Raw genomic sequence first — 13,906 nt, 5'->3', positions numbered from 1 at the left:
AGCAGCCACACTAATTCCCGGACGCGGCCTCGAAAGTACTAAATTCAATTTATTTTATTTATGAGGATAAAACAACAACCAGGCCGCGGAAATGTATATAAGAACATGCAAAAATTGAATGAAATGAAGTAAATGTTTCATAACGTACAAAAATAAGGAATTTGATTTTGTTACGACCACAGTCCAATGTCCGAAAAATACTATAGACATTGGATTAACAGCTATCGATAATCTGTTACTAATACACTGTCTATAGTATTCTATACTATAGACATTGGATTAACAGATTATCGTTTTTACATTAGCTGCAACTCTGATACCAGCCCCTGTGGTTATGGTAGCTCGTTGGCCACATCAGCTGGCATGTGACCGGCTCCCAGCCCGCGGGCATTCTCGTTACTTTGGATTGGCCCGCCCAACCCCATCAACAAATTCACAGTCCTGAAAGATGAGGGTGACTTCTCAGCTGTGAATGAATTACGCGCACATCAAACAAATTTTCGATCCCTGAGACTTGTTTGATATTCATGCCGCATTCAATCTTTGATCAGTCCATTTCCGGCGTCCAGTGCCTGAATTGATATTTAGTCATCAAACATTTCGACGCGTGTCATGTCGTCACTAATGACGAATCTTCACGTGGGAAATGGGCAAAAAAGCGAAATATGTCATCAAAAGAACACGATATGTCGAAATCGACTTAATCCCGCGATTTCGCGATGTCGACATAATTATGCCGACTTGTTGAGTTGGGTACGGCGACAACCCGAGTCCCCATCGTACGGTACAAGTCTTCTTGCAGTATTCAGGACCCTTAACTATCTTTACTAGAATCACCCAACCGGTAACATTCTCAATCTCATTCACGCATCCGTCATTTAGTATCCAAGGGGAATTTTGTGCAGGTAGGACTGGTTGAATAATGTTAATGATAAGAACTGACATTCTGAAATTTGAATACCGGCCCTATCATTTCTCACGAGGCGACATATTTAGGTTTGACCCTCGATAACGGTTCGAAGAGAAATCAATCTTTTATCAGTTATTCTATGTATAGAATATGAAGGAAGTATTGTGGAACATATGGAAATGAAATAAATATGTTTATTGTGTACTATGCAATGATTATATTCGGGTGCTTGATCATCCACTCACGTGAGTTATTTGTAGCCTAGGAGTAAGAATTATCATATTTTCATTTGGTACGGTCTCGCCTATATAATTGAAATGGAGCAACCATTCTAGACCCAGGTGGTAAATCCAAATTTATAACTTCAGGACGGGGTCCAGGCTTAGGTTTTGAAAGAAAATGAAATCAAGACATTTTGATGATCGTTTGAACCGTACCCGAATTAACGCCAGAACCGGTTTTTATGTATATGTGACAATGATGTGCTATTTCATCGATTAGATTGCCAAGAAAGTACCGGTACGCTATGTCCAACTGTCCTGACCATCGATAAAGGAGTCTGGTATAACGGTGTATGTTACTACTTCCTCGATCCGGCTAAAGAAAACGTAAGATATCATATAACATATGCTTGAATTGAAATAAAATGCCTGGGTTAAATATACCACTTAACGATTCATCGTGAAAGTTTAATTAGGGGCTGTTCATAAAAGACGTCGAAGGTCGAACGGCGAGGGGTGTGAACTTTGGATTTATGTGGACACGGTGGAGGGGGTTGTTTGGTTGTGGTAGTCATTCTTCACGGTAACTTCAAGGGAAGGGTTGATCACCAATGGGACATCCTTTATGGATGATAATGTCGGCGTTCTCTACTGACAGATGATCTATGTTCTCTTCTGACTTCAAGTGCTTTACATGGATATTGATTACTCCAACTTTGAATTAGAGAAAATGTTCACATATATGTTTTCAAGATAATATATATTACGTAGTCCGGAGTGTATATAATAAAATGAATAAGTGAATATAAAAAACCCATTATTTTGCATGACTGGATATCCGATGTCTTAAATTGCTTTTGTGTCTGATTGGCAATAATGTTAGTGCAATGTGGACATTCTGTGGATTTTACAATTTTGTGTGTACGTTTTTTTATGCACAGTCCCTATAAGAGATATCGCCATTTGATAAACTTATTACTCGCTCCATGCGGCGAGTATGCATCGAATTTAGATTCGACACTTTTATTTTCGTCACTTTTTACAGAGGAAAACTTGTCCTCGGGATACGGAATTAGTGAACATATGGGATGAGAGCATAAACACCGTTCTCGCCAAGGAGGCATCGACTAGAGAATGGCATTTATTTCAAATCGGCTTAAGTTACAGCAAAACACAGTGGCGATGGATATCAGGTAAGGTCAACATAGCTTATTTCAAAACTAATTTGATAATACATTGTATATTAAGATTCCATTGTTTCCTTAAGTTTTGAACTCGTAAAAACGAAAAAAATACCTAATTTTTCAATATTCTAAACGCGACATCGTTTACCTGTATCCTTGCATTTCAATTACAAAATCCTCAACGGATTGTTTTCATTATAGATAACTTACCATTGCGCAACCAAGGTTGCTTCTCAACGAAATACTTTGAACCGCTAAGGTCTGCAGCATCATCCACGGATATGTCTGCTGCGTTATGTATCGCCGAATGTAAGCGACAGGGCAGTACAAATTCTCACGCCGGAATCAAAGTAAAGTTTTACGTATCTCAACCCCGCCCTCCCTCGATATTTCATTCACAGTTCGAATGTGAAGAAGCCTATTGACTTTTGAATTTCATTTAAAATTTGTGAATCATTTCAGAATGGAAATGAATGTTTCTGCAGCGCCAACTGGATGCCAACTGAGCCACAGAATACGTGTATCGTATCGTGTCCCGGAGATCAGCTGCAATTTTGCGGAGGAATCGACTCAGTGAACGTTTACAGTATTCGAGGTACGGAAAGAGATGAACATGTGCTAGAAAAAAACATTCATACATGCGGTTGTAGGATAACGAAAGTTCATTTATTTCATCAGCTACGGATAAACTACCGGAGGATGTGTGGCCGAGTGGTTATCCTGATGAGACAAATGGTTTTTTAGGATGTGGAGCACTGCAACACAACGCCACCGAAGACAAGTACACGATGTCAGTCGAACGATGCATATCACCAAAACAGTTTATCTGCATGTCGGGTGAGTATTCAAAGCGGAATCATGGAAATAATGATACTACAGTGGAACCTCGTTACAACGAACTCAGATACAACGATTAATCGGATATTCCAAATTCAAAATCGTGTCCCAAGTAAGAGAATTTAATGATTTCCATACGTCTAGACATAACGAACTACCGGGTATCGGTCATAACGAACAGATTGAAGTTCGTTGTAACGAGATTCCAGTTTAATTTCCCTTTTTGTATTCGCTCTGGTCATGACACTCCCGCCAGTGAATCCACCGAAAAAGGTTCGAGAACCAAAGAAATAAGGTTCATTGGGACCCTCTTTAATGTTGATCGACAAAAGGTGTAAAATCATCAATCTATGTGTCCAGTTCCACACTTCAGACAAAAATTGGGCACATTGGACAAGTTTTTTGTTATCAGTTTTCTATTGGTTTGTAATATAACTTTGTCGGCTGTATTTCATATATGGCGCCTCTATTTCTCTCTCCAATAGGAATCGATGCGAACGTATCAAAAGAATCCAGTTCTTGGTTCGAAGCCCGAATGATTTGTAAATCGCAAGGGGGTCATTTAATGGAAATCAGAGATATGTCCGCTTACAGGACAGTATCCAGACTTTTGAAAAACGCCGATGGAAGATTCTGGACTGGACTTACGAAAGATTTGTGGTATTGGGGAGACAGCGTTAGTTTAGGTATTTCAACTTGTATATACATTACTAGAAAAGATAAGTGACTATAAACCCAAAAAACAAACAATTTAGAGAATGAAATGCCTATCTGATGATGGCTCATAAAAATGTTTTTGTTACAGTCAAAACGTTGCTGCAATGAATAACCCTTTCGTTTTCTAAATTCTATATGTCTTTCGTGATCGTGGTTATGGAGATTTCTTTTCTAGACAATGAAGCAGTGTTCACCGCTTGGGAAAAAGATTTGCCCGTGTTGTTCACTGGACCTAGCGTAGTTTCTTGCGGGCGGGTAAACAAGTTGCCGTCATCCCGAAAGCACATGACATGGCAACGCAAGACAGTATCTAACAGTGCAACGATGTCGACATTGAAAAAGATTTGCGAAAAAGGTATATTGCACAAAACGCGGCCATATCAATCATTGTAACACATTGTATATAAACAGTGTATCTTAATCATTGGCAACAAAACATTCCTCAGGCAGATCATATTGTAATAAATGTCATATTTCAACTACTCAATTTAAGATCTTACATTTCTAGTTATTGTTCCACGGACAACGATTTCCCTGAGTCCTACAACAGTTCCGAAGACTTCTTCTTCTCAGATGACTACCGTTTCTAATACATCATCTACAGAAAAGTCTACAGCTGGTTACAACGCGTCCTCTATTCGTTCCGATGTCTCTTCTACACCACATTCCACTGAGCGAGTAACTATTGATGTTTCGACAGAAATCATTCGCAGCACTCACACGGCTAGTGGTAGGAATATATTTATGTATTCTTAAGCCTAGCAGCAAGAAATATACCAGAAACACGAAGCAGATATTTGTGTTTCGATGATTCGGTTTTCTCACGATCGCACGAAGCGAAGCCGTGTTTCAATAAACGCTCTTCGTGTTTCGGAGCAACGCACACGGTCACCGGATTAAGCGTTCCTGTTTCGTGTTTCGGGTTATGTCTTGGCGTGCACGCTATAGAATAAACGCATTAATCTTTCACATTTGTTGCAACTTTCATCCCTTAATTTCCAGCAATAATTGGTGGAGCTACGAATGAAAAAATCGGACCCGGTAGGCAATAGACATTTATAGAATACAATCATGTGGCACCTGTATAACATGTGAGATATCCAAATTAACATATAAATCTATTTTGTAGGTGGCGTAACTGGAATTGTAATTGGTGTCATACTGCTTATTGGTATACTTGTATTACTATTCGTAGTCTATCGGAGATGGAAGTAAGAAAACATCTTGCACTATGAAGCTAGAAAATCAAAATATTATGAAACCAAAGGATAATCCTAGGTAATCCAGTTGAAATAAATTTATTTTTTCTTTCTGTAGAACGAATAAGCAGTTCAAAGCTGGTCGTTTGCCGCCGGCGGCGTCAGAGTTCGAGAATCTGTCATACTCATCCTCACAAACGACGCATATCAAGAAGATCGGCGGCCCGGTTTGCGCAGTCAACCCCAATGATGGTCGCGTTTCAGCTCAACCAAACCGACCTAAGAGCGCATCTAACGTGGCAGTTGTTCCACCAACGGTACGCTATCGGGTTGGCAGCGAAAATGTCGTTACACTTTCGCAGAGAAATGAACTGAGTAAAATCTCACGAATGGGGAACGCCGAAGATCCGATCAAGGAACACGGACCTGAAACCAATGTGGACGAGGGTGGTTATTTGGTATCCGGTATGGCTCCATCTAGAGATACACCGATGCCGCATACAACACGCGTAGTGGACGAACCAGTCAAAAAAGTACCTACGCAAAAACGTCACTCTCCCCTCACCGCTAAAACGTCCGTTCTAACAGATCGTGATGACCTTGGCGATTACGATTTCCTCGACAATCTGTTGGACATTCCTCCGCCACCCGATGACGCCCCTCCGCCACCTGTTCGACAACGAGAAAAGATTCCAACTCCTAGTGATGACGTCGTCGACGAGTTTAACAGAAGTTTTAACCAGAACAATGACACCGAACAGCTGACTCTCGATCCGTATTGTTACGTCTATTCCGCGTATCCAGTACCGGATCCACGCGGTGCCACTGTTAATCTACAGCCTACGGAGCTGAACTCAGGACCTCAAACAGAGAGCACTTACGAAACTCTTCAAAACTAGTTCTGATAATAAGTTCAAAACCCACATTATACAGAATCCGAGAAGATTGAAAACGAATTGTGTTTGTCAAGAATTAAAATCAAAATTCACGACGTTTCGAACTAACCTGACGATGATCTTTAAAGAGAATGCGAAACAACGTCGTGTATTTTGATTTTAATTCTTGATCAATGAAATTCGATTTCAATCTTTTCAGATTCTGTAGATTATAGTAGGTTTTAAGCATATCATTTCTTCTCCGCATCAGGGTGTGGCTAATCTACCACTAATTCTAATATTTCTTCGTTCAACAAATATATTGTGAATAATAACGGATTAACGGAAAATTTAAAAAACATCCATTGGGTTTTTGATATCGATTCTGACACTTGTCGTAATGAAGACACACACTTAAGAACTAGAAATTACGAGATTTTACTCTAAAATGATTTATTTACACAAATCAGCCCATATCGCACAATCGTCAATTCATAATATGATCGTATACATTAAGGCCTGGGTCCATTTCCTTTTCGAACTCTATTTACAACGACGACAACAGCAGAAAATCGAAGCGAGAATTTCTTTGAAGCTGCAACGTGATTGGTTCGTTGGCGGCGATTCTACAAGAAAAGTCATCAGAATTGGTTGACTTGTAATAGACACGTGTCCAGCGCAAGACTCACTATCGAAATTATAGAATTTATAGATTCATATCAGTAGTGGTATTTCAGCTCAAGTACCATATAATGAATTTGAAAGTTTGAATCGTACGGTAGTGTCCTATGTACATGAGAAAAAAGTTTTTTTTTCTGATTTATGACTTCAGAAAAAAAATCAGGTAATCTTTGATGAGATATAACTCGTCCGATAATCGAATTAGTAAATAATTTTTTTCCATTTACTGACGAGACATATATCGTCAAAATTTTAAATCGTTTTCCTTAAACCATAAATACATTCCAAAATATGAAATACTGCCGTTCTGGGCCATATTTTCCAATCAAGATAATTTTTCCGATTTTTGAATTAAAAAACAAAAAACGTACGATTTTCGAATAAGAAAAAAATTTATGTTGGCATGTTCGATCTATGAATTAACAAAATAAACATACGTTCCCCTGAGAAAAAAAAAAACGGCGAGAAAACACCACTGCTGATTCAAAGTAATATTGTTCTACTTGTTATTGTAGAGTTTCAGAGTGATATTTGAGGTTATTTTATCAGAGCTCCTCCAGTCTACATAACATAGCTAACGGAACCAGAATATGACAGATATACCTTCAAATTCCATCTGAACAACTCCTTTACCGAATATTTCCATGAAAATATTCCCATATTTATCATCAGCTGAAAAAATAAGAGGTCTGATCAACAGTAACAAAATATCATAGAATATGCACAGTGAGGTGACGATATTTGTGATGGAAGTAGTCTTTTGGTTTTAGAATGATGTATTTATTTTGAAAAATTTCATTCCAATATCTAATAATTCTTAAAAATGATTAACATAACATAACATAACATAGTGTCTTTTAACTATAGCGCCTTTCCACAATACGTGTTCAAAGCGCTATCTCCTCAGTGGGGAAGTGCTCTTTAAACAGCCAGGACTTTAACATGGTTTTGAAACTGTCAACGGATTTGGCAGACCTTAGTTCCGATGGAAGACTGTTCCACAGTTTAGGGCCGCACACTGAAAAGGCCCTGTCACCAAGGCAAGTTTTTGTGCGCAGAACCATAAGATTGTCAGAATAAACTGATCTGGTAATTCGGACTGGTTTCGGTCTTGTCAAAATACATGTATATAAAAAAAAACGTTTTTTATCTGGTGTTGGAAATTATCATACATATTTCAACTATAAAACAATATGTCCACTCTATGACTGTTATACATGCGTGTATATATCCTAACCAATAGTCAACATATAAAGTCAACATATATAGCCAACAGCTGACACGTTGTGGTCCTACACGTTATTCCACGTAAATCTTTAGCGAGGAACTTTCTATTTATCACCAGCTATCACGGATTAGGGTGTTTAGGCTAAAAGTGATACCTTGTTTTTCCTAATCGGCCGGGTCATTTTGTTAACTGCAATGGGATTTGAAATTTCAATTAGCTGGGTCTGTTATTTTTTTTCTATCTTAGTATAGGGACTGACCCTGTTATTTATTTGATTGGTAGGTTTCGTTTGATTCGGTGTCCCTACAAACCCACCACACCTGCCGGGATCGAAACAGGGGGTTTGATTCTGAAATCGGAAATCGAAGTACAGATATAGTTGTGTGATCAACGGTCGGTTAACATTTTTTGTTTTAAAATATCGAAGTACATAATTGGAAATATCAGTTCCGGTTCATTCAGACAATCTTCCGACTAGCCTGAACCGGCAAGCAACTGATTGGAGTTGTTTGCTGATCTGTTATTTTTAGCTCGATCGTGATTTAAAAAAAAGTAATGTTATACAAGATAGATAGACGGCCAGCCGTGTAAACTTTGAGCTTAGTAGAATCAAATGAGAAACAAGGTATCAATTTGTTTAGCCTTATGCGACCAGTTTAAATCATCGCATCTCCATCCGCAATACATAGTGATGTAGTATGAAACAAAAGCTTTCATCAATTAACAAATTCTTTTTCACTTTCGATTCTTTCGTGGCCAAAATTCAAACACATTCCATACCTTTAATCAGCTGCGCATATTCGTTCACAGACGGGATATACAGAAAAACCCCTTCGTCGCTACCCTGGTCATTATCCACCGTTAATGTCCACATGCACCAGTCGTTAGAACGTATCACAACAACTGCATCCTTCCCGACGTGGCTGAAATCGCTGATGACAACGCGCTTGTGTCTCAGCCAGAAGAAGTCTTCTAGAATTTGCTCCAACGACAGATCAAACTTGGATAGATAAGCTGTAGAAGGAATGAAATATGTTATAAGTACAAACCGTTAAATGAGTTTTTTATACATGTACATGTACAGTAAAAACCTTGTGCTAGTCGTATCTTCTGGGAAAAAGAAAAAATCCCCCTACTGGAAAAAAGTCCGAGAAATGAGACTAAGTTCCTGTAAACGGAATAATCAAATCAACATCTTCAAGAAAGGATTTAAGCGAGGAGCAGGGGTCAGATGAAATTTAACTGCAACGGGAGGAAAATAGCCCTCCGACTTTTTGTGAGAGATCTTCACTGATTTTTTTTTCATTTTGGGACCAAGAAAAGTACTACGAGTTCGGAATATAAATTTTTTGAAAGAGAGAAGGACCAATCGGAACCATCAATATTTATCCGATATAAGCGACTTTCACCGCCCCGACTTACACAAGGTTTACTGTATATGCGTGAAATACATATAAACATTCATTCTTATAACCAATCCAATACATTTTGTTGGTGTGCGTTGTTGGGCGTGTCTCCAGTATCAACGAATTCGATGTTTCATTTTTTCCGATTGACCAGAACCATCGACCTAGATAAGAATTTACTCGTTGCCGGATTCGAACTCTACGAAGCATGCATAGATTAATGGATTCAACTTCTTAGTCCAATCAGCCCAGAATTTGATACTACGGAAGGGTCTTGGGATAATGATGAGGAAATATCAGACATGCCTAATATTTTTGGGGATTTCTAATCCAAGAATAGTTCCATCGCAAGTCAAAATTGACAGCGATTTTTAGAAATTATCACAAAGTCATTGGATATATTGCATAGTTTAAATAGTCATTTAAATATTGCAAACTCGGCAGAAGATGGTAGATAATCAACTCAAAGGCATAAATTGATACTCATTGTTACGACGTTTTTGAGACTTTTCATTCATCCACTTTCTGATAATATTTTCCCCCTTTATTACGTAATAATTACTTACCGGAATCCGATGGGTAGCGAGTGCACAAAAAGCGAATCCGTTTGTCCAGTGTATCAACTGAAACATCAAATAAGTTCCATTCACAAATGCATTAGCGATATCACTTCTAACATGTATTGTACATGTACGCGATGAGATGAAATCTGATCAACGCACGTATTCATTTGGGCATGAAATCTACCATTAAAATCACAGCTGTTCTAAATATGTAGAAATGAATCATCGATTACTTTAAGTACTGTTTACAAATTAACTAACGGTTTATGGATATTCAAAATCTTTTACAATGCACTTATTTACCGTGTTTGTTTTGCATCGTGCCATAGTTATATTTCATCACCGTCTAATTTCTCATGAAAATGCCTCCCCGGGCTGTCCATGTTCTGAAGACGATAGAGACGGCAGTACACGTTTTAGATATAATTCAATGTTTTAGCATAGATAAATATGACCGCCGACGTACCGTAAGGTAATAACTATTTAATCAGAATATCGCTAAGTGTATACACGGACCTAATGATCGATTTCTTGTTCGGTATATAGGTCTGCACGTAGATAAAAATTAATGTGAAACCCCGTATATATGTTTCTTAAAAGACGTTGGAACAAATCTAAATGGCGCTTGCATTTTTTCTGTTCATTTTCACCGTAGCAATATTTCAGTCGGGTAGGTAAATCGTTCGTACCGTGTGTATATACTGAATTGAGTAAATATTTGTTTAATAAACTAAGAATCCTTGGATTAGATATGATTGTTTAGATTCGCGTGTTCCTTTAGTATCATGATTCATACTTGTATGACAATTGACTTCAACGATACAAATTTTATCGCGTTTAGCCCTGTGAAACTAGAGGAAGAAAGAATATGCGAGAAGAAAGAATACGCGTGCTGAATGCAATCTTGGAGTTATCATTTGTAGTCAAATGATTACTCCAGGGTGATGAAACATAGCTTTACTTGTTTCTTAGTTCTTCAGTATAATGTGCCAACTTTTTTTCTATGCAAATTATCTTTTGTGGGTATATGAAATGAATGAAGAATTAAAAGAAGAAATGAGTATAAGATTGCATTTGATGATGCCCGCTAAAATGCAGTTGAAATGCACTACTTAAAAATATATATTTTCATGACTATTCAATGGGCAATAGCTGAGTGACATCAATATCACGTGGTCATTTTTCAGAAACAGGAGCTAACATAACATGCCCAACGAAACTGGCGACACGAGGAATCGAATACGACGGAGTTTGTTATTATTTTCACGAGGTATGTCCAAAGAAAACAGCATAATTTCTTCAAAATACAAAACTGTGCTCGCGGTTCATTTTACACCTTTAAAATGTAGTTCTTTCAAAATAGATACTTTTGATGCCGGTGTTTTTTGTTCCTATGGCCTATTAGGGGGTAAGCTGTCCAATTGACACGACGAGAGCCGAGATTAGGAATGAAGACATACAACATTTTCTTTCTGCGCAATTGACGAAATCACTTACATATAGAATCGGGCTTTATTACAACCCTGACCAATGGCGTTGGACTAATGGTAAGATTCAAGTACAATTAGATATGCAGAATTAACTTGCCATCAATTTGATGCTTCTATATATTCCATTTCATTTGAAGGGAACGTAATTTTACAAGCGCAAGGATGCTACAAAGGGGATAACGAAACTTTCACGCGTACAGAAAAGCTAGCTGCAATAAGCCCATTAAATTGTATCAAAAGCTGTAGATCGCAGGCACAGTACAAATTTGCGGCTCTTCAGGTAAAGAACCACGCACTTGCTTGTTTGAACAGGCACGACCAACGTTAGGATGATACATATTGTGAGATATATCCAGCAATTGGAGTTGTCTGAATGTTTAACAATATAGCTGCGATCACACGGAGAGTATTTGGCCCGGATCTAGTTGGTACTATCGGGCCCGCGCCAAATTTGGGCCGTACCTAATTAGAGCGCGCGTAAACCACTAAACAATGCTCAAACAAAGCGAAGTGAGACACCCCGCAACAATATGCGATTCACACGCAATTTGGCTCGAGCCTGGTCCGACGTTTTTTGTCGGGCCAAATTTGGTACGCACCATAAATGCTCCTGTGACCGTGGCTAAAATATTACTGAACATAATTGGTCGAATTTTAGATAGTATTTTCTAGGGAGGTGATACGTGTCTTTGTGCGAAATCATGGTCACCAGCATCGTCGGTTAGTCAAAACAATTGCGACGTACCGTGTCGGGGTGACAGTAATAATCTTTGCGGTGGAATCGACAACGTTTATATCTACAATATCCAAAGTAGGTATAGAGCGATGATTTTAGATAAAAGCGTTTATACTTATCACAGAACTGAATACATCCAGACGGAGTACGCCGCGCTCTGTTCATTCCTGGCGTATAAACGGATATCATAGGTTCAATAATTGTTCTCTCCGTTGAAATGAATCTGCAGCAGTCAAACATATGGCTATATAAATTACATTTTGGATATGATGAGATTTTCTAATCAATATCTATCCGGTTTATATAATTTCCCTTCCCAAGAACATCTACACTATACATAATACATATCAACATCCACCTCACGGACACGTTACCCATTTGAATATCTGAACATGAGAAAATATTTTCATTTCTAAATGTATCACTTTCTAGAAATATTTCATTTTTAACTATGCCATTAATGGTCAATTTTGACCTCAGCAAAATAACTTATTGTGATATTTTCCTTGAAATAAAGCTATGTATATATAGTAAAAAAGAAATCTTAACAATTCATTTTCATATCATTTGATTAATATGAGATAATACTAAAATATTCAATCTTGTATGCAGTATCAAGTCATAAGAAATGGCACTACACGTTTTGAGTGTAGGCTACACGTATAGGTATGACCTAAATTTTTCATGATTTGCAAAAGATTTAGCCGTTTTACAAACGACGATGAGGTTTTCTAGTTACGTATCTATTGGTTTCAAAAAAGTCGTCAGGCATCTGATTATCAATTACAATCCTATGTAGGATTTATATTATTTTTCAGCGAGCGAAGAATATTCGACGAAATTATGGTCAATCGGGAAACCTGACGGTGCGGCGGCATGCGGAGCTTTTTTGAAACAAAACTCGTCATTTTACGCGTTTAGCAATCGGTGTGGAATTCAGAAATATTTCATATGTAGTTTCAGTAAGTTATCCTCGCATTTTTTTATGAATATCAAAACCGCGACGAATAAGACTATCGACGTGGGGGTACATTCACGAATGTAGAAGACTGTGAATTCATGAGGAATAACTTAACACATTGTATAACTTTTCTAGATAGAATGCCTGCTCGTGGTTTGAATAATCACAAAATCGACCAAAATACTTACGTAGTCATATTCGAGGAGGCTTTGACGTGGTTTGAGGCACGTTTGAGATGCAATTCGCTCGGCGGGTCGTTGGTTTCAATTTTCGATAAAACGTCTCACACGAAATTGACAGAGATACTGATCAACAGCGGGAAGAACGATGGTTACTGGATTGGTCTGGCGAAAGATTTGTGGACTTGGGGACGAAATCCACTCTACGGTAATGATATAGGCAAGCTCATTTCAAACCGTACTGAACGAGAATGACTCTGTCCTTTAAAGTCAAGTGTTTATTTAAGCGTTTAGTCGAATGTTTGTTCAAATAATTGAGATATTTGTACTCGTGATATATATCAAAAGAAAAACGAATGTTTTAGCTGTCGTCCGTGTACTTAATTGAAGTACAGAGTTTCTTGTCACCAGCATTTCGCTTTTCTTAGCGATCTTACGGCGTTCTTTCACATTTCGTTTTGTATGTAGAAAATGAAGCCGTATATACGGCATGGAAACCGAATATCATTCTGTTCAGAGGAAAAAAGGCCTGGCCAACTTTTTTCAAGTTTAACAGTACCGCTGCAGCGTGGCGATTCAACTTAAAGGATCGAGTCGAAAAAAGTCTTTGTCAACTAGGTAAACATTCCAAGTCACCAGGACGATACTTTATGGAATCATGCGATACTTATCAATACTTATTTCCATTACACCTAGATTCACAAATATAGAGTAGTGTC

At 38.1% G+C, this 13,906-nt stretch overlaps 3 protein-coding genes across 4 annotated transcripts in view; 2 read left to right on the top strand and 1 right to left on the bottom strand.

Annotated features, from left to right (window-relative positions):
- Positions 1 to 1,064: 1,064 nt before the first annotated feature.
- On the top strand, positions 1,065 to 6,391 carry LOC141902855 (uncharacterized). 2 transcript variants are annotated; one of them, XM_074790787.1, is made up of 12 exons: positions 1,065 to 1,155; positions 1,412 to 1,518; positions 2,177 to 2,324; positions 2,517 to 2,665; positions 2,778 to 2,910; positions 2,994 to 3,152; positions 3,662 to 3,838; positions 4,045 to 4,224; positions 4,378 to 4,599; positions 4,872 to 4,910; positions 4,999 to 5,080; positions 5,187 to 6,391. In XM_074790787.1, the coding sequence occupies exons 1-12, from the start codon at positions 1,101 to 1,103 to the stop codon at positions 5,965 to 5,967; spliced, it is 2,232 nt and encodes a 743-aa protein (XP_074646888.1). In that variant the 5' UTR covers positions 1,065 to 1,100; the 3' UTR covers positions 5,968 to 6,391. The 2 variants fall into 2 exon arrangements, with proteins under 2 accessions (XP_074646888.1, XP_074646880.1); XM_074790779.1 differs by having other exon boundaries at positions 3,638 to 3,838.
- On the bottom strand, positions 6,389 to 10,314 carry LOC141902888 (uncharacterized). Its single transcript, XM_074790816.1, has 5 exons — positions 10,125 to 10,314; positions 9,825 to 9,881; positions 8,633 to 8,866; positions 7,228 to 7,296; positions 6,389 to 6,569 (listed from the first exon to the last, which is right to left on the bottom strand). The coding sequence occupies exons 1-5, from the start codon at positions 10,159 to 10,161 to the stop codon at positions 6,487 to 6,489; spliced, it is 480 nt and encodes a 159-aa protein (XP_074646917.1). The 5' UTR covers positions 10,162 to 10,314; the 3' UTR covers positions 6,389 to 6,486.
- An 84-nt stretch (positions 10,315 to 10,398) lies between these two features.
- The window catches only part of LOC141902869 (uncharacterized), a 5,622-nt gene continuing 2,114 nt past the window's right edge, over positions 10,399 to 13,906 (top strand). Inside the window, exons 1-8 of the mRNA XM_074790795.1 lie at positions 10,399 to 10,491; positions 11,009 to 11,091; positions 11,227 to 11,368; positions 11,449 to 11,591; positions 11,984 to 12,122; positions 12,866 to 13,009; positions 13,144 to 13,395; positions 13,656 to 13,805. Of these exons, the coding sequence (XP_074646896.1) occupies positions 10,440 to 10,491; positions 11,009 to 11,091; positions 11,227 to 11,368; positions 11,449 to 11,591; positions 11,984 to 12,122; positions 12,866 to 13,009; positions 13,144 to 13,395; positions 13,656 to 13,805 (1,105 nt within the window). The 5' untranslated portion in view covers positions 10,399 to 10,439. The remainder of the gene's footprint in view (positions 10,492 to 11,008; positions 11,092 to 11,226; positions 11,369 to 11,448; positions 11,592 to 11,983; positions 12,123 to 12,865; positions 13,010 to 13,143; positions 13,396 to 13,655; positions 13,806 to 13,906) is intronic.

This window comes from Tubulanus polymorphus, chromosome 1, assembly GCF_964204645.1.
Source record: "Tubulanus polymorphus chromosome 1, tnTubPoly1.2, whole genome shotgun sequence".
Lineage (NCBI taxonomy): Eukaryota > Metazoa > Nemertea > Palaeonemertea > Tubulaniformes > Tubulanidae > Tubulanus > Tubulanus polymorphus.
The sequence above is the reverse complement of the archived record's forward strand: the minus strand, read 5'-3'. Positions and strand labels throughout refer to the sequence as shown.